The sequence below is a fragment of the Pongo abelii genome, chromosome 7, assembly GCF_028885655.2.
Source record: "Pongo abelii isolate AG06213 chromosome 7, NHGRI_mPonAbe1-v2.0_pri, whole genome shotgun sequence".
Taxonomy (NCBI): Eukaryota; Metazoa; Chordata; class Mammalia; order Primates; family Hominidae; genus Pongo; species Pongo abelii.
The window spans coordinates 140,432,852-140,454,318 of NC_071992.2; the positions used below are offsets into that span (position 1 = coordinate 140,432,852).

The following is a 21,467-nucleotide window of genomic DNA, read 5'->3' on the forward strand; positions in this document are numbered from 1 at the left end:
TTATTCAGTCATGAAAAGGAATGAAATACTGATACGTGCACCAACATGGATGACCCTTGCAAATGTTAGGCTAAGTGAAAGAAGCCTGTCTTGAAAGACCACATACTGGTCTGATTTCATTTATGTGAAATGCTCAGAATAGGCAAATCCATGGAAAATAGATGAGTAGTTGCCAGGGGCTGGGGTAGGGTAGAAGGGGAATGGGAAGCAACTGGTATGGAGTTTCTTTTTGGGGTGATTAAAAAGAAGTTCTGAAATCAAATAGCGGCGATGGCAGTACAATTTTGTGAACATATTAAAATCTATGTAATTGTATAATTTAAAAGAGTGAACTTGGTGAAACCCCGTCTCTACTAAAAATACAAAAATTTAGCCAGGCATGGTGGCGGATGCCTGTAGTCCCAGCTACTCGGGATGCTGAGGCAGAAGAATGGTGTGAACCCAGGAGGCGGAGCTTGCAGTGAGCCGAGATCGTGCCACTGCACTCCAGCCTGGGCGACAGAGTGAGACTCTGTCTCAAAAAAAAAAAAAGAAAGAGTGAACATTATGATATGTGAATTATATCTCAATTGTTTAAAAGCAATGTTAGTGGAATGGCGAAGACAGAAGTAGATGAACGTGGATTGTCCAGTGACTGAGAAGCAGGTTAGTGTAGACTCTCTAGAAACCTCCACAGTTTCATCTCTCACTGCTCCCCTCTCAACCATCCTGAACCCTTCCTGGACTCTTGCTTGTCTGGTCTGTGGACTAGTCCTTCTGCCTGGATTGCCTTAGCCCCTTTCTCTGAGAAAACTCCTAGTCCTTAAATATCTGGAGATTCTTTTTAGCAGTTGCCCCTCTGAGAAGCCTTCCTGGGTATCCTCAGCCTGGGTGGGCTTGCCTTCTACTTCCCTACGTGTATCTCTTGACACACTGATTTGAACTTGTCCGTGGACTTCATGGTTCTTCTACTGTCAGCAGTTTGAGTCCAAAAAGTATGTTTTTGCTTTCTGTTCCCTTTCCTAATTTTCAGTGTCTAATGTGGTACGTAGCACATAATACTCAAATATTTATTGAATGAATCAATTAATTCAAGAATAATTAATTGACCCTACTAGAGGAGATTATAAGGTTTTTGTTTTTTTTTTAATTTAATTTTATTTTTTTTGGAGACAGTAACTCGCTCTGTCGCCCAGGCTGGAATGCAGTGGTGCGATCTCGGCTCACTGCAAGCTCCGCCTCCCGGGTTCACGCCATTCTCCTGCCTCAGCCTCCCTAGTAGCTGGGACTACAGGCACCCGCCACCAAGTCTGGCTAGTTTTTTGTATTTTTAGTAGAGATGGGGTTTCACTGTGTTAGCCAGGACGGTCTCGATCTCCTGACCTTGTGATCCGCTCGCCTCAGCCTCCCAAAGTGCTGGGATTACAGGTGTGAGCCACCGCGCCCAGCCAAGAGATTATAAGGTTTTCTTCTGTTTACTCAGTGTATGGAGCACGTAAGTGCTCAGTAAATGTTCTTTGAAAATGAACACATTAGTACACATTGATTTATATGATTATCTAAGTGTCAGTTTACAAGCCAGAGAGGAATAAAGAAATGACAGAAGACAGGTAGATTTTAATGGCAAGGGGATCAAAAGATTTAGATAGATTACACAGTGGCGAATGGATGAACATTTGGGCTGTGGCAGTCTGTTTTCCTAGACTGTATTAAGATCCGTAGAAGCATTTGAGCTTATGATCTGAGCCCCACCTGCTAGGTACCAGAGTAGTGGCAATTTCCATGATTTTTTACCTTCTCTCCATGCTGTCCTTGCCTTGCCAGAGCCTAGGTATGTCAGGTTCTTATAGTGATTTAAATTCATTTGTTGAATAGTTTTGTAATGACTGGGCCTTAAGTGAGACATTTATGTGGGAATTTACTGTCTGGTTTGATTGACTCAATGCAGAGTTTTTCTGCCTTTGTGCTTCAGAGGGTCCATTTGAAGATCCCTCTTTGTCTTTGGTCTCATGAGGGAAGAACTAACAGAGCCACTAAGGCCAGATCACCTCTTATAGTCCTATCATAAAAGAGAAGACTCTTTTATGAGGACATGCACATTTTATAATTTAAGATCCCACAGAGGACTTCCGTGCATCAAAAAATACATGTCTGTATTAAAAGTTTTAAAAGCTTTCTGGATTGTCCTAGGGATTGTGATCAGTAATAACGAGAGGGGTGGATTCCACCCTAGAACAGCCCCAGGTCAGCAGATAAGCAATGCATTCAAAGCTAACTGGGGCCAAGCACAGTGGCATGCACCTGTAGTCTCAGCTACTTGGGATGCCGAGGCACGAGGATCCCTGGAGCCCAGGAGCTCAAGTCTACCCTGGGCAACACAGTGAGACCTTGTTTATAATAATAACAAATACTGACTCCTGGATTCCATCCTTTAAGAAATAAGAAAAAACATCTTGGGTTCAAAGCCTGGCTCTATTATTTACCAGCTGTCTGAACTTTACTATGAGCCTCAGCTTTCTTAGCTGTAAAGATTGAGAAAATTAAAGTGTGTACCTCATGAGCTGTCATAACCCTGAAATGAGATAGTATGTTCCAGGCACACAGATTCTAAGTGTTCAATAAATGTCAGATTTTCACTTGAGCCATTACTCAGCAATAAACTGTTTTGACCATTCCCTGCTCCCATCTCCTTCTGGGCCCCAGGATGAGGGAAATGCCTCAAACTCAAAATACCTAAATATCTTAGTCAATTTTAACATCTAATCCTTAGGGGTTACACTTTTGGTAAATGTAAGAAAAAAGAAGAGGCTGGGTGTGGTGGCTCATACGTGTAATCCCAGCTCTTTGGAGTAGATGGACATCTTGAGCCCAAGAATTTGAGACCAGCCTGGGCAACACAACGAGACTCCATCTCTACAAAAAATTTTTAAAATTTGCCAGGCATGGTGGTACCTACATGTAGTCCTAGCTACTCAGGAGGCTGAGGAAATAGGATCCCTTGAGCCCAGGAGTTCAAGGTTGCAGTGAGCTATGATCACGCCTTTGCATTCCAGCCTGGGCAACATAGGGAGTCCCTGTCTCTATAGAAAAAAGGAAAGAAAAGAAAAAGAGAGAGAGGGGGGAAGAATAGAACCTCTAGCAACATACTCTTAACTACTTTATAAATGATTCTCCTGATGAATTGGCCATGATGATGAATTTTCACAGGAGACTGTTTTAAAGATTTGAAATGGCTACATTGTCTGGGGGTTTGTTGTCTCATGCTGAGAAAAAATTCAGGATATGGACACATGTGGATGGGTTAAGGAGTAGGAAGTTTAATACACAGGAGAAAGGAGAGCAGCTCCTTGAGAGAGAGATACACGTCCAAAAAAGTGGTGAGGTGGTGGAGTGCAGCAGATTTTATAGGCAGGCTGGAGAAGGCGGTGTCTGATTTACAGAGGGCTCACAGATTGGTTCAGTCAAGTATGACGTTTACATAGGGCCCACAAAAGGCTGGTTGCTCCACCCTAATCTTATTATGCAAATAGGCTTTCCAGTTGATTGGCACCATCTTATCAGTTCTTTACTGTACACGTGGCTGACAGAAGGGAAGATGGAGCCGCCATCTTGAACATGTCTAGTCCCTAGTCCCTGCCAGCATCCACCTGTGCAAGCTCCCAGCTTGCCTATGTCTGTAGTTTGACTTTACAGGCTGCTCTTTGTTAGAAAATGATTTGGGGCTGCTTTTCGTTAAAGAGAAAGGCCTTACCAAGGACTCCCATACCCTTACTACCTGCCTAAGTTATTTCTTCTTAACTCCTATATCACTTTCTGTAGTGATAGGGGCTTCTAATTAAATGCTCTTCATTTCTATCAATGTAGTTTTCTCCTGAGTCTAGATGATCATGTTGCTCCTTCAGCAGTTACAGAGAGCCTCCCCTGGACAGGGCTTTGGTAGGATATCCTGAATACAGAGATGAATAGGATGCAGCTCTTGCCCCCAAGAAGCTGCTGTCTTTAGGGGAAGACAGACAAGAGAAGCAACCAGCAACTGCTCTGACTGTGGTAGTAACAAGCGTTGCTAATATGAACTGACTACCAGAAACAGTTCTGAAAGACTGAACATACAAACAGCAGTGGTCAGACCACACGTGACAATAAAGCTACAACCTCTGCAGCAACCAGCCCCAAACCATCAGAGCTTGGGCAATGACTGCAGGCTTCCCCAATACATGTTCCCCTAACTAATCACATATGACGGCCCCCTACTTAGACTGCTTCCAGTTTCCTCATGTGAGCACCTTTCAGTCAGAACACATCCGATGACTTCCCTTTTCTCGTATCTTCCTCTCTACCTAAGTGATGGTAGCTCTAAATAAATAGCCTATGTTTGTTCTTATCTTGGTGATCTTTGTTGATTTCCACAGCACTAAACACTGAATGTATACTAATTCATTTATCTGCTAAAACCCCCTGAAAAAATATATAATCAATCCCAATTTTATAGATAAGGAAGCTGAGGCACAGAGAGCTTAAGTAACTCGCCTCATATCACACAGCTAGTCAGGAAGGATGAGACTCACACACAAGCAGTTCTTGAGTCCTAACCACTGCGCCATACTTCCTTTTCTGTCAAAGAGCCAAAGAAACAGAAGGGACATCCAAACTGTCCTGGGGTTACCAGCAATCTTCACCACAGAGGTGAAGTCTGAGGTGATATTTTTGGGGGAAATACAATTTAAAACAGTCTCCCAACTCAAAAGCTAGTAAAGTTTTACCACTGAGTAGTCACTAAAAGCAACCTGTTAAGAGATTGCAAAGACAGAAATTTCATCCTTTTACATAACTGAGCAGCAATCACCCATTACATACATATTTTCAGGAGAAAATATAACTAGTTCTCAAGAGGAATTCACAGCACCATTTGTCACACATTGTTCTAGATTCACATGGTCATTGAGGTGACCATTTATGTTACTTGATTAGTTTTACCCAAAGGAAAAGCAAACTTCTCAAATCTTTATGCCACCTGCCAGAGATTTTTTAAACATATTTATTTTTAAAGCTGTTATCAGTGCCCCCCCCTCTCCCCCCAAGCAGTGTCATTTAATCAGTCTTCTCAAATCTTTATGACAGGAGGTAGTTGTGCAACTTGGAGCAAAGTGCTCACCAAAGTTAGCCTTCTACCCTCCCACAGAAACTGGGGTATAGGGTGCTATTCTCTCTATGTTTACATTTGAAGGAGATGGTTCTCAGATCCTTGAAAAAGACATTCCTGGGTGTTAAAGACAAAAGGCCTGTCAGCTTTCAAAACAATTTATATACATTACAAAGAGAAGAGAAAGTACTTACAACTTTTCTAAAGTAAATGCTCTAAGAGAAAAGAAAAGGGGGAAGGAAATCTCTTCCCATTTTCAACAGGGAGAACTAAGCCTCTCATTTTTAATTTTTATTTGCCCTTATACCTCCTAAAGGGAAAATTAGAATTGACTTCGTTTTCATGCATACCAGTGGCCCATGGTCAGAGCCTTGGCTGAGCAGCATGGAATCTGGTCCTGAAAGCCCTGCTTTGGCCTGCAGAAGGGATGTATTCCAGCTACCCTTGCCCTCTTGTTCTCTTGTTACAGGAAAGGGGTCCCAGTCCAGACCCCAAGAGAGGGCTCTTGGATCTTGGGCAAGAAGGAATTCAGGGCGAGTCTGTAAAGAGAAAGCAAGTTTATTAAGAAAGTAAAGGAATAAAAGAATGGCTACTCCATAGACCGAGTAGCCCCGAGGGCTGCTAGTTGCCCATTTTTATGGTTATTTCTTGACGATCTGCTAAACAGGGGTGGATTCATGCCTTCCCTTTTCAGACCATATAGGGTAACTTCCTGATATTACCGTGGCATTTGTAAACTATCATGGCACTCGCCAGTGGGAGTGTAGCAGTGAGGATGACCAGAGGTCACTCTCGTCCTCTGGTCGTTGGTTTTGCTGGGTTTTGGCTGGCTTCTTTACTGCAACCTGTTTTATCAGCAAGGTCTTTATGACCTGTATCTTGTGCTGACCTCCTATCTCATCTTGTGACTTAGAATGCCTTAACCGTTGGGAATGCAGCCCAGTAGTTCTCAGCTCCATTGTACCCAGCTCCTATTCAAGATGGAGTTGCTATGGTTCAAATGCCTCTGACACTCTTTCTCCCTTAAGTAACCAATAACCATATTAAGAAAATAACTTTCTCCTAATAGGGTAGCAAGTTAGGTGGTCCAGAGTAAATGGTGTAATGGAAAACTCCTGCCATTCCTGGGGGCACTTCTGTTTCCATGTGTGTAAAATCACTAGGTTAGACTGAGTGCCTCCAACATGTATGTCCAGCCTAAACATTCTCTAATTCCAACTCCGTGTGCGCTCTCCTCCCATTCTTTGAAGCCAGCATTTGAACATGCTGTCTGGTTTTAGTTGCTGGCAGGCGAGAGAGGGTTTGTTTATGGCCACTGCCACCTGCCAGATTTATTTTTAAAGCTGCTTATCAGTGTCCCCCCAGCAGTATCATTTAGACATTTAGATCACACAGCTTCTAATGTGGAATGTGGAATGTGGCTGTCCTCATAGTAAATGAAAAACAGCTCCACGGGATTGCTGAGGAATGGGGACCCTTGGGAGAAAGAAAGGGAATATCTACGACCATGTTCTTCGTGAAGCACATTGCACTATGCAATTTATATGCCTCATCCCAAGTCATCCTACTCAAAGCAACCTTTAAGAAATCACTCCTTTAAGAGATAAAGATTAAAAAATTTATTTTACAAGTTAATCCCACAGATTGACAGGCAGCCAAGGTAAATTCCATTCCCGGTACATCAACAACCAAAACTCAAAGGGAGGTTTCTATGCTTCCAGTCTGATGTGAAAAACAGCTGTCAGCATCTATTATGGCTACATACTTATATGTTATGTTCTAAAGATTCAACAGTGAATAAGATAAATTCCTAGCATCCTGAAGTTCACAACTTAGCTGGGGATGATGGTAGATAGATCATTTAAATAATATTTAGCAAGATCAGATAGGAGCAGACAAGGGAGATATTTTTATATAAAGATTATTTTTAAGATAGGGTATATAATGTGAATGTATAGGAAATTTGAAAAGCACAAAAAGGTAGAAAAGATAGCACACATATGTATACCATCTAAAGAAAACTCTTGCTAATGGTTTGGTTATTCCTAATATTTTCTCTATGCATAAATTTTAGTTCCCTTTACATAATAGTAATCATTCCATACATAAAATAGTACCTTCTTCATTTTGTTCCACTCAGTTTTCTAATGAGCATTCCCCTACATTATACTAGCAATATTATTAACTCTTTATATTCTCAAAAAAAAAATGCCAGTTTAATTATTGTGTTTGTCCTTATTTATTCATTTAAAAAATTTGAGCATACAGAAAAGTTGAACTGGAACAATGATCAGCCATAGATCCACCACCAAGATTCAACACTTGCTAATATTTTGCCATATTTATTTTGTCAATATATTTGGGTATACTCCATCGATATATGAAGTATATTTGAGTATTTGTACATATATATGCCTATTTTTTGACTGAACAATTTAAGCTGTAGACATTCTGACACTCTACCCCATACCTCAGCATGCACCTCTCAGGAATATAGACATTCTCCTACATAACCACAATGCTGTCACCACATATAAGTAAATAATGATTCCCTAATATAATCTGATATCCACACCATATTCATGTCTCCATCTAGAAAAAGAATGCCCTATTGACCCCAAAATGTCTTGTATAGCTGTTTCCTTTTCAAAACAAGACTCAGTCATGGTTTATGTACTGCTTTGCATTATTGTATCTCTTTGGTCTAGGTTAAAACAATCTTCTGACATTTTCCCCTCATGTTGACTATTTGATGAGACTAGGCTTGCCTTATCTGGTTGTTTTGTCATCATATTGCTTATCTTATTCTCTATCCTCCGTATTTCCTGTGAAGTGTAAGTTAGATATGACAGCATTTATCAAGTTGTTTAATATGTGATACTGTTTACTCCATAGCGGATCATGCCAGGAGGCACATGCTATCAGATGGCTCACTATTAGTGATGCTGTGTTTGCTCACTTGACTATGTTGGTAAATACAAGATCTCTTCACTGTAAAGGCACATTTTCCCCTTTGCAGTTAGCAGGCAACTGGTGGGTAACATGGTGCTGTGGGAATTCCTGTTCTGCTCTACCCAAAGGCTTTAATAACTACTGGCAATCTTAATTATTTCATTGGTTTTACAAAAATTTTTCTAAACCTTCCTTACATCAGTCTGTCTAAGCTATTGATCGATCTATTTACCTATCTCTTATCATTTTTTCTCCATTTATTGGTTGGCATTTATCTGTTAAAAAGAGCTTTCTCTCATCAATTGGAAATAAATCAGTCACCCTCCTCCCCCACCCCCAAAAAAGACAGGATAAATACATAATTATATCACTTAATAACCAAATTTTAGAATTCAGAGTTGGTATAAGAGTCATCTCTAATGGTTTTTCCCTTACTTTTTTTGTTGTTATTGTTATCACTATGGATTCATGGATTTTTAACAAATATATTGTAAGCTCTATCCACTGAAGAATCTAGAAGTAAAATCACCCAGTAGCAAAGACGACTCCTAGCACCTAGATCCTGGTTTCTATACATCAGCTCCTACTAAAAACCAACCAACCAAAGAAACAAAAAACAGGGATCTTTGGGGAAATGGCTGACTCCAGATCTAGGGCAGATAAAATCCAAAATGAGTCTGGGACATCTCAGTGGGGCAAACAGGACAATTTGAACATCCAAAAGAAAAATGACTGTGCTTTGTACACAAGACTTTTTCTGAATTTTGAATTATTTCCTCAACTTAGCTACCCAGAAATGGAATTCATACGTTCAGCATATAAGATTATATATGACATACAATACACACATGTAGTTGTATGCGTGTATATATTTGTATACAACTACATGTGTATTTTTGTGGTCATATATGATCTTATATATGTATGTACATGCATGTATGTGGATGTAACTATACACTTAAATACACGTATACGTATATAATATATGCAATGTGTGTGTATATATACATATATATGTATATTCCTTTTCCTAAAAGATTTTGTCAGCATACTTTCCTCCATTAGCATATGAGAATGCCTCATGTAATTCCAGTCAGGGGTGTGTTTTAATAAGCAATAATCATTGCTGAAGGCATGTCCATTCCAAATACAATCACTTCTCAGCCTCTGAAGGCATCCCTTCTGTAGGCATGGTGCAGTTTGGCACATTATATATGTGGTATGACAAATCCAGTCTTCTCAAGGATCTTTTCTTATTGTCTCCCAACCACGGATATCATTAGGCTAGTAGATAGTCTCTTGAACTATTTTTATTAGCTCTGATTTTAAATTACATTTAGAGGATATTATTAGCTTATGACCTCTCCTTGGTGCTGAGCTGAATGCTGATGGTTGAAACAGGACAGGAAACCTCTGTGTGGAACGATACCCAGAGCAGCGGCATTTATCGAAGCTGTCAGTAAACACCTTTCCCCTGCAGCCTTCCCAGTGCCCGACAGATGCATTGCAACCATTCTAGCAGGGTGGTGGAGCTGGCGCAAGGCTCTTCATGATGATAACAAATGATGCCTATCTCAAGGACAGACGTAATTTAATATTCTCTGCCTCCCTTTTCTTTGCATTTCTTTTCCTATAGGAATCTGGGCCTGTGGGACTTTTCTGGTATTTTCTCTATGGGCAGAAGATGTTTTCTGTTAAACTGCATGTTTCTGTTGATGAAATAGTGTTGAAGTTAACAACTACCATAGTTAAAGGCTTTCCTTTAACAGGCCCTAGGCTAAGCACTGCATATGTGTTATTTCATTTATTTTCCAAAGCAACCTTATAGGGTACATGCTGTTAATAGCCTCAGTACAGTGAGACTTAAAGAGGGCAGGTGACTTACCCAAGATCACACAGCTAGTAAATTGTAGAGCCTGGTTTCAAATGCAGATCTGTCTATTCACAAGTCCTATTCACTTGACTATGCTATATGTGTTGTGCTATGCTATGCCATGCTATGCCATGCCATGCTATGCTGTAATATTAAGCTATCCAAAGCCAACCCACAGATAGAGATCAAAAGCATATACTAATGACAGAGCAATGACAGCAATTACGGGGTTCCTCTTGAGTATTTCAGAAACAGCACATTTATTCATTGTTAAATAAGTAGCCTACTGTTTTTCTTCCAGAACAAGGTGCCACTTAGACATGTAAAGTAGCAGAGGAATGGAGTTTGGCATCAAAGGACCTTGGTGCAAATCCTGGTTTTGTAACATCAGTTAGCAAATATCACCAAGCCTTGGTTTCCTTGGCTGTAAAATGGTAATAAAAATGCCGTCTACTTTGTCAGATAGCCAAAAAAGGGCATGCATGAAACACCATGCAAGTTATAAAGTGCCAGAGCTGAGTTTATTAAGAGTAGAGAACAAAGGGGCAGCTGCAATCCTCTTACTGTGGCCCTAACTTATTCTCTGTTGATTTCTATTCTCTCTTCCAAGCATTCTGGATCCTAGCAATCAGTTAGCTCCTCTTAAGCTGACTCTACTTCAAATTAGAGGAACTGGATGAAGTTCCTAGTGTATAACATACTGCTCAGTGGAGCTTAAGTTACCTGTGAATGATCTCTGGAAATAAGTCTGTTTTGTACATTGGAGACCATTTTTCCATGAGTTTTGGACTTATTTCTTGGGTCTCTCCCAGCCATCAAGTCCTTAACTCTGCCTTTCATCAATCCCAAAAGTTAGAGCCAGACAGCCCTAGAAAGCATCTGGCCATTTGACAGATGAGAAAACTGAGACTCAAGAAGACAAATACCATCGGATGGTAATTATGAAGACAATTATGGAATCATCTCATGTTAGAGCTAGGCAGGCTCTTAAAAACCTTCTAGTCCAATTTTCTGGCAATTAGATGAATAAGTTGGGAGGTAGCCTGCTATAATGGAAAGAGTATGAGCTTTGGTATCATACAGACCCAGACCTGGGTTCAAATTCCAGTTGGTTGGCTTGTTGCCTGTGTGACCTTGGAAAAGTTACTTAATCTGTGTGATTTCATTTCTTCATCTACATAAGGGAGACCTACCTTGCTTATTGCTATGACTAATAGACTAATAGAATAAACAAACCTGGGACAAAGTGAGTGATCAGTAAAGCACTGCAATTACAGTTAGATATATTATTATTCCACTATTGATGGATGTGTAAAGGAGGAATTAAAATCAATAGAAGCTTTATATTTTTTCCCACAGTTTTCAAATATTTTCTGAATGCCTATACGTGCAAGTCATTGCCTATGGGGCTAAGATTTCTCAATGGGAATGAAAGACTACATATATACATGTTTTCATGAAACATTTCTAGGTCATAGGACATTTAATGCTACTCTGAGTTGGGCCAGGGTTCCAGTTCAAAGGATGAATGAGACCATCTAGATTTTAACTCATGATTTTACCTGTAATAAAAGTCCACTGCACTTCTTTACTCATTCAGGCAGCCCTGCCACTCCCTCTCTGTCCTTCAACCTTACCCCATGTATTCTATATATTTCTTATATCTCCCATGATTATATTATAATGGCTGCCAGCAACCAAACTTACTTGTGAATAAGTCCTGACCTGTTTAGGGTGAATGGGTAAGTTAACACAAGACCACTGCCTCAGCAGAATCTCAGATTTTTGTACTGGGGTAAGAAATCAATCATACCTCCGAAGTCAAGTAATGCCCAGTCCATGTGTGATTCAGAGGAAGAAGCTTTATCAGCAATCGTGTGTAATAAAATGCTTCACTACTACCAGCCCTGCCTCCCTCCTATCATCTTGAATTTCAATGCATAAAACCAAAAGAGGCAGGAGAAATGAGCGTCTCTGTCACCAAGAATAGGAGCTCCAGGAGATCAGAAATTCTGTTTTTCTTAATCATTGTTAAGGCTCTAGTGCCTAGAACAGTGCATGGCATACAAAGGATCCCCAAAAGTGCTGACTGAATGAGTGAACAAGAGAAAATGGCTCTTAACTTTTGCGGGGGTCCCATCTCATCCTTTGATAAATCAAGACATACATCCCTGACAGGAACTATGGCATAGTGCTCTAAAGAAACACATTACTCACGATTTTCAAATAAAATAGGCCATTTCTTATTGAGGGAACAGGAAGAGTGGGGGAGTGCTATAATAAAAGGATAACCCTAAAATAACTAGTGGGGACAACCAAAAGAATGAGGAATGACAGAAAAAACCCATTCAGCAAATGTGGGGCCACTGTCACCAATTTCCTCTTGACAACTGACAGAGAAGACAGACTGTATCGGATTCAAAAGGGTCTGCCACTCAAGTAATCAGTCCCCTTTCTAATTACTGTAATATTTTTTTCAGATATCAAGTGTTTACAAGAAGAGTAGTACATGTGACTGAGCTTGTGTGTCTGTGTGGACACATGGGACCCTTTCCTTCCACAAATCTTGAAATAACATCATTCCTAGGCTTTTACTGTTCATCATAAAAATGGCTTCTCCCAAGACCAAAAAAAGCAACAATATTTATCAAAATAAAGCAGCGGGATAATCAAAATACTTCCTGGAATTCTCCAACTTGGTAACACTTCTAGAAGGTTGCCATTGGCTCAGTGGGTCTTTGTGACTAGCAACAAAAGCTTTTGCATCTTTTTGCAGGGCAGGGTTGAAGCTGAGTTCCACCTAGTTACAGCCGAAGAAGCTGAGAAAAATCCTGTTGGAAAAGCCCGAAAGGAGCCAGAGCCCCTGGCCAAGCCCAAGTGAGTGGAGTTGCGAGCGGGAACATCAGAAATGGGAAGGGGCCTTTGCAGTCCTTGCTGGTGTCTGATAATGGCATTTCTTTAGAGCAGCCCTGTGGGAGAACTGGGAAGCCAGGAAGCAGTCAATTGCTGCTTTCCAACCTGTGTAGCTTTTCGAAGAAAAAGCTAAATATAAGACATAAACTATGCCTTCCAGGAGCTTTCGATCTATTTGGGGAAAATAACACATTCATAAAATAGTTGTCAGAGTGTAGAAGACGCTATAGTTTCAAAAGGGGGTGAGTCAAGCGATGAATGAGTTAGGAACTTGAAGTGAAGGGTATCATTGGGGCCTGAGGCTGTCAGGAAAGACTTCATAGAAAAGATGGGATCTGAGCTGGCAGGTTGGACAGATGGAGGGTGGTAGGGCCTTGGACTGGGTTCTAACTGGACTCTTGCTCTCTGCTCCACACCAACCTTTAACCATGATACAGGAATCCTCATCATACAAATGTCAGGCTGCTCCTCCTTCAGGCAACGTGCTTTTCTCCCATTTTCAGGGCTCTCCCTATGGGTCCTCAGAAAGTGGGAGTCAGAAACACTTCCTGGGGTCTTAAGCATTCTGAGTGTTGACAGGATGACCCCCTTTTTGATTTTCTCTTCCTTCCCCCTCAGCCGCCCAGACACCTCCTTTTCCTGGTTCATGAGCCCCTTTAAGTGCCTGTACTACCTCATCTGGAAGAATTACAAAAAGTACATCATCATTGCTTTCATTCTGATCATCCTCATCATCTTCCTCGTCCTTTTCATCTACACCTTGCCAGGAGCCATCAGCCGAAGGATCGTTGTGGGCTCATAGAGGATCATGGAGGACTCAGATCCTCGCCATATACTAATCCTCTCTTCCTCGTCTGGGAGCATCTAAGAACATGTCCCATGCATGGCACTGTGCTGAGTGCTAAGGGGACAGATCAACCCTTCTTGGAAGAGATGGAAAAGAAACATTTCCTCCCTGCTCCAACCCCTGCCTCCAAGTTTCAAACTTGTAAGGCATGTTTTATCCCTTGGGCAGCATGAAATAAGGCACTTTCACCTCATGGTAATCAACAATGACCTCAAATTGACTTAGATCAATGTTTTCTTTATGTAATTGGTTATATTCTGAGAAGTTTAGTTCTGGGTCAGAGATTTTATTAGGAGTATTTTATCTTAAGTAAATTTTTAGGCCAGTTGTGGTGGCTCACGCCTATAATCCCAGCACTTTGGGAGGCTGAGGCAGGTGGATCACTTGAGGCCAGGAGTTCAAGACTAGCCTGGCCAACATAGTGAAACAGCTTCTATACTAAAAATACAAAAATTGTCGGGCGTGGTGGCACACACCTGTAACCCCAGCCACTCAGGAGGCGGAGGTTGCAGTGAGCCGAGATTGTGCCACTGCACTCCAGCCTTGGTGACAGAGCAAGACTCTATATTGGAAAAATATAAAAAATAAATTTTAGAGCAAACAAACTGAAAATATTATAGCAAATTACTAGATATTGAACCTGTCCCATATATCTTAACCTTGTGTAATCCTTGTAGTTTACAGAACACATTCACTTAGGCTGTGAAACTGGCTTGCAGACAATGTCACATAAATCATCTAAAATACCTTATTGTTGAAATTTCCATCTAGAGACGAGATGTTGTGGATTTTCTATTAAAGTCACCACTTGCAGAACATGTTCAATAGTAGTAGTTGGTTCTGGAGAAACCTATTTTGATTTATGCTCTGTGGCAATTTCCAGATGGGAACTTTATAATATGTTGTAAGATATATGAAATATAATTGTGTGGATGGGTCAGAGGCAGCTCCATGCCACCAGTAGGAATTCTCTTTTGTCAGATATACAAGCTCCACCAAGTATGGTGTTCCCATAGACCATGATACAAATAGCCATCCCTGGCACTATTCAGCACTTAGCCTGACCACCATATGTACCAGGTTTTATCATGAATCTTAAGCACAAATTTTTATTTTATTTGAGACAGCGTCTTACTCTTCACCCAGGCTGGAGGCCTCCTGGGTTCAAGCAATTCTCATGCCTCAGCCTCCCGAGTAGCTGGGATTACAGGCACTCGCCACCACACCTGGCTAATTTTTTTTTTTTTTTTTTTTTTTTTTGTATTTTTAGTAGAGATGAGGTTTCACCAGGTTGGCCAGGCTAGTCTTGAACTCCTAGCCTCAAGTGACCTGTCTGCCTCGGTCTCTCAAAGTGCTAGGATTACAGGCAGGAGCCACCACACGCAGCTGCTTAAGCACAAACTAATTTCAAAACCAATCTTAGAAATGATATCCTATGCACTTGTCAAACGGGGTCAGTTTTTCTTGAAAGTAAACCTCTGCTCTTCATCACACAATCTAAATCTGCCACCCTACCTAAGGCAGGGACTTGAAATGAGGGGCAGGTTTTCTCAGATAAAATAAGGAAACAGAAGAATTGGAATATTTCGTCTCAATTCCCATGTACAATTTTCAGCCTCATATGCAAATCAATATGGCAACCATTTCTTTTTTCTATCAGCAAGAGCCATGTGTTGGTATTGAGAGGCTAGGTTGGAGTTCCCCTCTTGACACCAGAAATACCAGGGCTACTGTTTTGTTTGATAGCCTAGCACAGATGTAACTCTTCTGAAGGGTAACATTTACTACTACATAGGAAGTCATTTTTAGAATGTTCCTAGTCCATCAAAGAAAGACTAAAAGAATGTTCTGTGTGATTCTGCACTTAAGTCTTTTTCACTGAATTCTGGCCCTAGATGCTCACTCACTAGTAACCATAATGCCCTGTTTGTTTTCCCCAAATGCTGAAATGGAAAATTTACTGCATTGGCAATGTTTTCTAGTGGGATTGGTTACAGAAACTCTCATTCATTCTTACTGTGCAATATTACACAGCCATAATTAATGATGTAGTTAAAAATATTTGATGGCATATAATATATACATTGAATACATTGTAAGTAAGAAAATATACAGGTTAGAAAACTGTATAGCATATTGTAAAGAGAAAATATATATACACGCATAGCAAAAAATGTCAGGAAGAATATACCAAAATGTTAACGATTATCTTTAAGTAGTATCATCTTTTTCACTTCTTGTCTTTGTTTCTCCTAAAACTTCTAAAATAAAAAGGTATTATTTTTCATGTAAAAGTTTAATAAACTTATGTGTCCATTTAAAAATATTCATCGAGTGTCTCCTATGTTCTGGGCAGCGGGGATACGGCAGAGATAAGACAAACATGTCACCCTACCTACATGGATCTTTCACTCCAGTAGCTCCCCAAGATATTTTATCTTCAAATTATGGGTCATCCAAGAAAAGCACCAGATAAGGAATGTATTTCACAGATGAGGTTTAGGAAAAAGTATGAATATACCTCTGGTGATGTTGACAAGGAGAAGAGCATTATTTTAGGATAAATTTGAAAGTAAGTTATTATACTTTCTGCTGGATTGTGGACAGGGAGATGACAGGTAAACTCTTGACAAAATGTACATTTTTCAAATTCATACTAAAAAGCTAAAGTTGAAAATCCTTCTTAGTTAAACAGAGCTCATTAACTCTCCTTTGATGTCAAAAGACATCCAAATGCTAAAGGCCTGGAGCAGTATTTGAAACACTTTTGGATCAGATGGCATCTTAAGAAATGTGTGAGAAGAAGTGGAAAGCAATGATAATTTTGGAATCAGCTATGTCTGGTATTCTATACATAGTATATTACATGCCTGTCCTGCATGTAAAAATTAAATAAAATAATGTTCTGTGCCTAATTGTGCAGCCCTGGTGCTAAAGATATTAGTGTTTTTTTTTTTAAACCCATTTCCCAAGAAGTTGTCATGAGTTCCTACTTGTGTTCTTAAATAAGATTAATTTAAATTTATTCATTTGACAGCTTAGAGTTTTCTTACAGTTTAAATCTGTTTCAGAAAGGTTTTATTTATGTATTTCACAACATTTGAATATTTTTCCCCCAAACAAAGCAAAACAAAATTAATACCAGCAATAACAACAACAACAACAAACAACCTGCAGGATGGGATATCCAGTTCTGTGTCACCAGAGGTTGAAACATTTGGTACCTCTCTTGCTCATTCCTTTATAAGACACATACATGGAAATTACAAGATCTACTTAACAGCTGGGGCCATTTGGTGCTTATTCATTTAACAGATGATTATTGAGTTCCATCCATTCCAGGTGCTGTAATCAGCACTGGGGATACAAAAGTGAAGAGCTGAAGTCCTTGCTCAAACTCATGGAACACAGAGCTCGATGGAGAGAAGACATAAAACAATCACACTCATAGATCATTACAGACTGATGGACTAAACAGAAACAAAATACTGGAAGCAGAGAAAGAACACCTTACAGGAGGCCTGCACCCAGTCTGGCATCAGAGAGGCATCCTGGGGAAGGGATGAATTCAATCCACCCCTTCAAACTCTCCATGCTACAGACCCATCGACATGTTAGCCTTGCACCAGAGTGTGCCATGGACTTTTCCTCACCAAATATATGAACCTCCTCATATGACTAGGAAATCAGAGTGGCATCCTGGGGAAGGGATGGCTTAAGGGAGATGACAGAAGAAGAGATGGAGAGAAGGAAGAGCTCCCAGACAGAAGATGGCATGTGCAAAGGCCCCATGGTGAGAGGGTGCAAGGCACACAGAGGAGTCTGAAAGACAGCATCATAGTGAGAGGCAGAGGGTCCTGAGACGGAGCTGGAAAGTCACGCAGGGGCCATATCCTTAAGGGTTTGGGTCTTTATTTTAAGGGCAATGGATAGCTATTGAAGAATTTTAAGCAATGGAAAGGTAAACTTAGATTTCCATTCCATATGGAGAACAGATTAGTAGCCCTTCAGACAAGAGGGTGGCTATGTTCACTCAGTAATGGCAGCAAAGGAGGGAAGTGGAGGGATCAGAGATTCTGTCTTTAAGGCTCCAGGGTGGTCTAATGGGGAACTTGGATCTAGTGTTGACTCTGTTTCATACAAACTATGTGACCTAAGGCAGCTACCTTCTCATCTCTGATCCACAGTTTCCTAGTCATATGAGGAGGTTCATATATTTGGTGAGGAAAAGTCCATGGCATATTCTGGTGCAAGGCTAACATGTTGATGGGTCTGTAGCATGGAGAGTTTGAAGGGGTGGATTGAACTCAGAGCTGGATTGTGAAGGACGTTGAATGCCATGCTAAAAAGGTTGGATTTATGCAACATAAAGTGGTGAACGCTGGGAGGGTTTAAGCAGAGAAGTGGCAAGAACAGGTCGATGAATTCGACAAGCTGTTCAGCCTTCTGTGCATAACAAATTGTCAGGGACAATTGAGGTGGGAGACATCCTAGAAATCACAAGACATAACCCTGGCAGTGATACAGGAGACAAAAAGAAATTATTTAGGCAGATAGTGAGAGTAAGAGAGTTCTCAGTGGAAGTTGCTTTTAATAAAAAGCAGCCCCCAAAATAATTTTCTAACAGAAAGCAGCCTGAAAAATCAAGCTGCAAACATAGATAAGCAAGCTGGAAGCTTACATAGGTAAATGCCGGCAGCTATGCCAATAGAAAAGGACTACCTGGAAGCCAGGTATGTTCAACATGGAGGCTCCCACCTTTTCTTTGTCATGTGTGCAGTAAACAAGCAGGCAACATGGCACCAGCCAGGTAGAGAACCCATCTGCATAATAAGAGATTAGGGTGGAGCGGCCAGCTTCTTTGTGCACTATGTAAATGAAACATCTGGTCCAACCAATCCTCTGTGCCCTATGTAAATCAGACACTGCCTCAAGCTCATCTATAAAACCAACCTCATCACACTGGGAACCGGGAGATCCATTCCAAACCTCTTCCTTCTGCACAAGGGAGCTTTTCTCTTTTGCCTATTAAACTTCTCCTCTTAAACTCACTCCTTGTGTGTCTGCATTCTTAATCACCTTGGTATGAGGCAATGAACCTCGGGTTCATTGTTTGAACCCCAGACAAACAATGTCGACGCCACTTCAGCAGGATATAAGAACCTATGCCAGGACCGTGGCTGCGAGGACGGAAAGGGAAAGCCAGATTCCAGAATCTTGATGATGTTCCTCCCAGAGGTGCCTGCCAGAGAGGACAAGGGAGTTTGGATGCTGGCTCCACAATTTCTACCTGGGCAGGTCACTTAGCCTCCCAGAGTCTCAATTTCCTCATTTGATAAAAAGGAGGTATTAGCTGCTTGGCAAACATTGGTGTAAAGATTGAAGAAAATGTATGGAAAGTGTATAGCAAGAGCCTGGCACAAAGCCAGTCCTCAAAGGTAGTAGCTTATGTCACAGGTATCACTTCTACAGGCAGAATCAACAGGGTATGGGGCTTAATTGGAAATGGACAGTGAGAAAAAAGGATCAGACCTTTCAGAAATGTTCTGCTACACAGACTAAGAAACTTTTCAACCAGTAATTATCCTGAATGCGTTAGTTTTCTATTGCTTTCTGTAACGGATTACAACAAACTCAATCGACTAAAGCAATGCAGATTTACTGTCTTACAGTTCTGTGGGTCAGAAGTCCACCATGGGTCTCACCGAGCTAAACTCACGATGCTGGCAGGGCTGCCTGCCCTCTGGAGGCTTTAGGGGAAAGGCTGCTTCCTGGCCTTTTTCAGCTTCTAGAGACGGCCTGCATTCCTGGGCTCTGGGCCCCCTTTCTCCATTTTCAAAGCCAGCAACATTCCAGCATCTCCCTGTGCCTTTCTTCTGTAGTCACATCTCACTCTGACTACACCTGAAAAAGTTCTTGCTTTTTTTTAATGCTTCTAATATTTTAAGTTGTTATTTTTTTATTTTGAGACAGAGTCTCACTCTGTTGCCCAGGCTGGAGTACAGTGGCGGGATCTTGGCTCACTGCAACCTCCACATCCCAGGCTCAAGCAATTCTGTCTCAGCCTCCCAGGTAGCTGGAATTACAGGCACCAGCCACCATGCCCAGCTAATTTTTGTATTTTTAGTAGAGACGTTGTTTCACCATATTGGCCAGGCTGGTCTCGAACTGCTGACCTCAAGTGATCTGCCCGTCTCGGCCTCCTAAAGTGCTGGGATTACAGGTGTGAGCCACCATGTCTGGCTTAAGTTGTTATTTCTTTTAAGGCCCATGTGATAATATTGCCCCCCACTCTATAGTCCGGGATAGTTTCCCCCATTACAAGGTCCTTAATCACATTTGCAAAGGAGACACTTTGTCATATAAAGGAACGTTCACAGGTTTTAGGATTAGGACATGGGCTTTTTTTTTTTGGCAGAGGGAGATACTATTCGTCTACCTCTACCACACTGAATATCTCCCAGGCATGGTAGTTCAGCTCAATTTGGAAGTCATTTCAGTAGAGCTTTGAAAGTTGGTGGGATGATTATGGTATGTGAAAGGGAAGGCTCCATAGACACCTTTCTCTCAGAATAAGATGTTTTCATTTGCTGTTCAACCTCTCAAGTGACAATTATCTCAGAAAAAAAAGGGAAGGATCCCTCCTGTCCTTCCCTGACTGATTAAATCCTGGAGAGCACAGTGGATGAGGTGCTTTCTGAGCAGATGTGACAGGACTCTGCCACTTCTTCCCACATCCCAGCCTCAGAAGAGCCACATAAACCTCTTAAGTTCAGCTTTTCTTTAACGCGGCGGCAGTAGTTTCTTTACATTCTTTGTTCTCCCTAGTTTATAAAGGGCAATTTGAGAAAAGTACATTTTTCTGAAGCATTGTGTGGTTTCTGCATCATTGTACTAGCACAAAGAAAATGGGCTTTGGAAACGGAGAGAATGTCATTGAAACTTAGGCGTTGCCACTTACTAGCTGCATGACCTTGAGGGAGTTATTCAATGGCTCTGAATCTCATGTTCCTGATGCATAAAATGAAGATAACACCCATCTTACAGGATTGTGTAAGGGTTGGGCATGTGCAGTGGTGGTAATGACTGGGGACAGAAGTAGAGGAACATTATTATAAAGTGTCTAGTGTATTGTCTTCTATATCATAGGTATTTAAATTAATAATCACTTACTATCTAAGCAACAAACAACTAATATTCCTTCAGTGCTCTTATAGATTGCAAAGTAATACATACAGTTCCTCATGAATTCTCCCAAGAACCCCATTTTGTAGAGAGGAAACAGCTACAGGAACCTCCAGATCACCTGTTCATTTGGAACAGATCTAAGACCCAAGCCAAGGCCTCCTTTCTACTCCTTTGCTCTTTCCTTCCTAAGAGGCTGTCTGACGGTTGATTTAAGGTGGGTAAGGTTGCCTCCAGGCAGAAAATTCCTCAGTGATTTTTTTGAGGTTTATTCATGAGTTAGGGGTTGATCTAGCACCACTGAAACATCTCAAATATGTTTTACACAACACTATCATGTTTTGACCCTCTCTTTTTACTCGAACCATATCATTTGATGGTTAGAGAATGTAATGGGCATCTCTCATTCATGCTACCCTAGACCTTCAAATATTTTTTTCCACATTTGACACATCTTCTAGTGAGAATCTCCCCATTCTCAGTGCAGAAAACAAACTCCAGAGTGCAGACACTTAACTGAGCTCCCCACAGCCAGGCATACAACTTGGAAATTAGTTGAAACAGAAAAAGAAGGAGGT

The 21,467-nt window shown here is 41.0% G+C and overlaps 1 protein-coding gene and 1 long non-coding RNA gene across 2 annotated transcripts in view; one reads left to right on the forward strand and one right to left on the reverse strand.

The window, feature by feature from the left end:
• The window catches only part of FER1L6 (fer-1 like family member 6), a 206,741-nt gene extending 192,813 nt beyond the window's left edge, over positions 1–13,928 (forward strand). The window contains exons 40-41 of the mRNA XM_054518809.2: positions 12,721–12,821; positions 13,476–13,928. Of these exons, the coding sequence (XP_054374784.2) occupies positions 12,721–12,821; positions 13,476–13,659 (285 nt within the window). The 3' untranslated portion in view covers positions 13,660–13,928. The remainder of the gene's footprint in view (positions 1–12,720; positions 12,822–13,475) is intronic.
• Positions 1–21,467, reverse strand: part of LOC129047529 (uncharacterized) — a 95,518-nt gene that overhangs the window by 25,473 nt on the left and 48,578 nt on the right. The gene's annotated exons all lie outside the window — the stretch shown is intronic.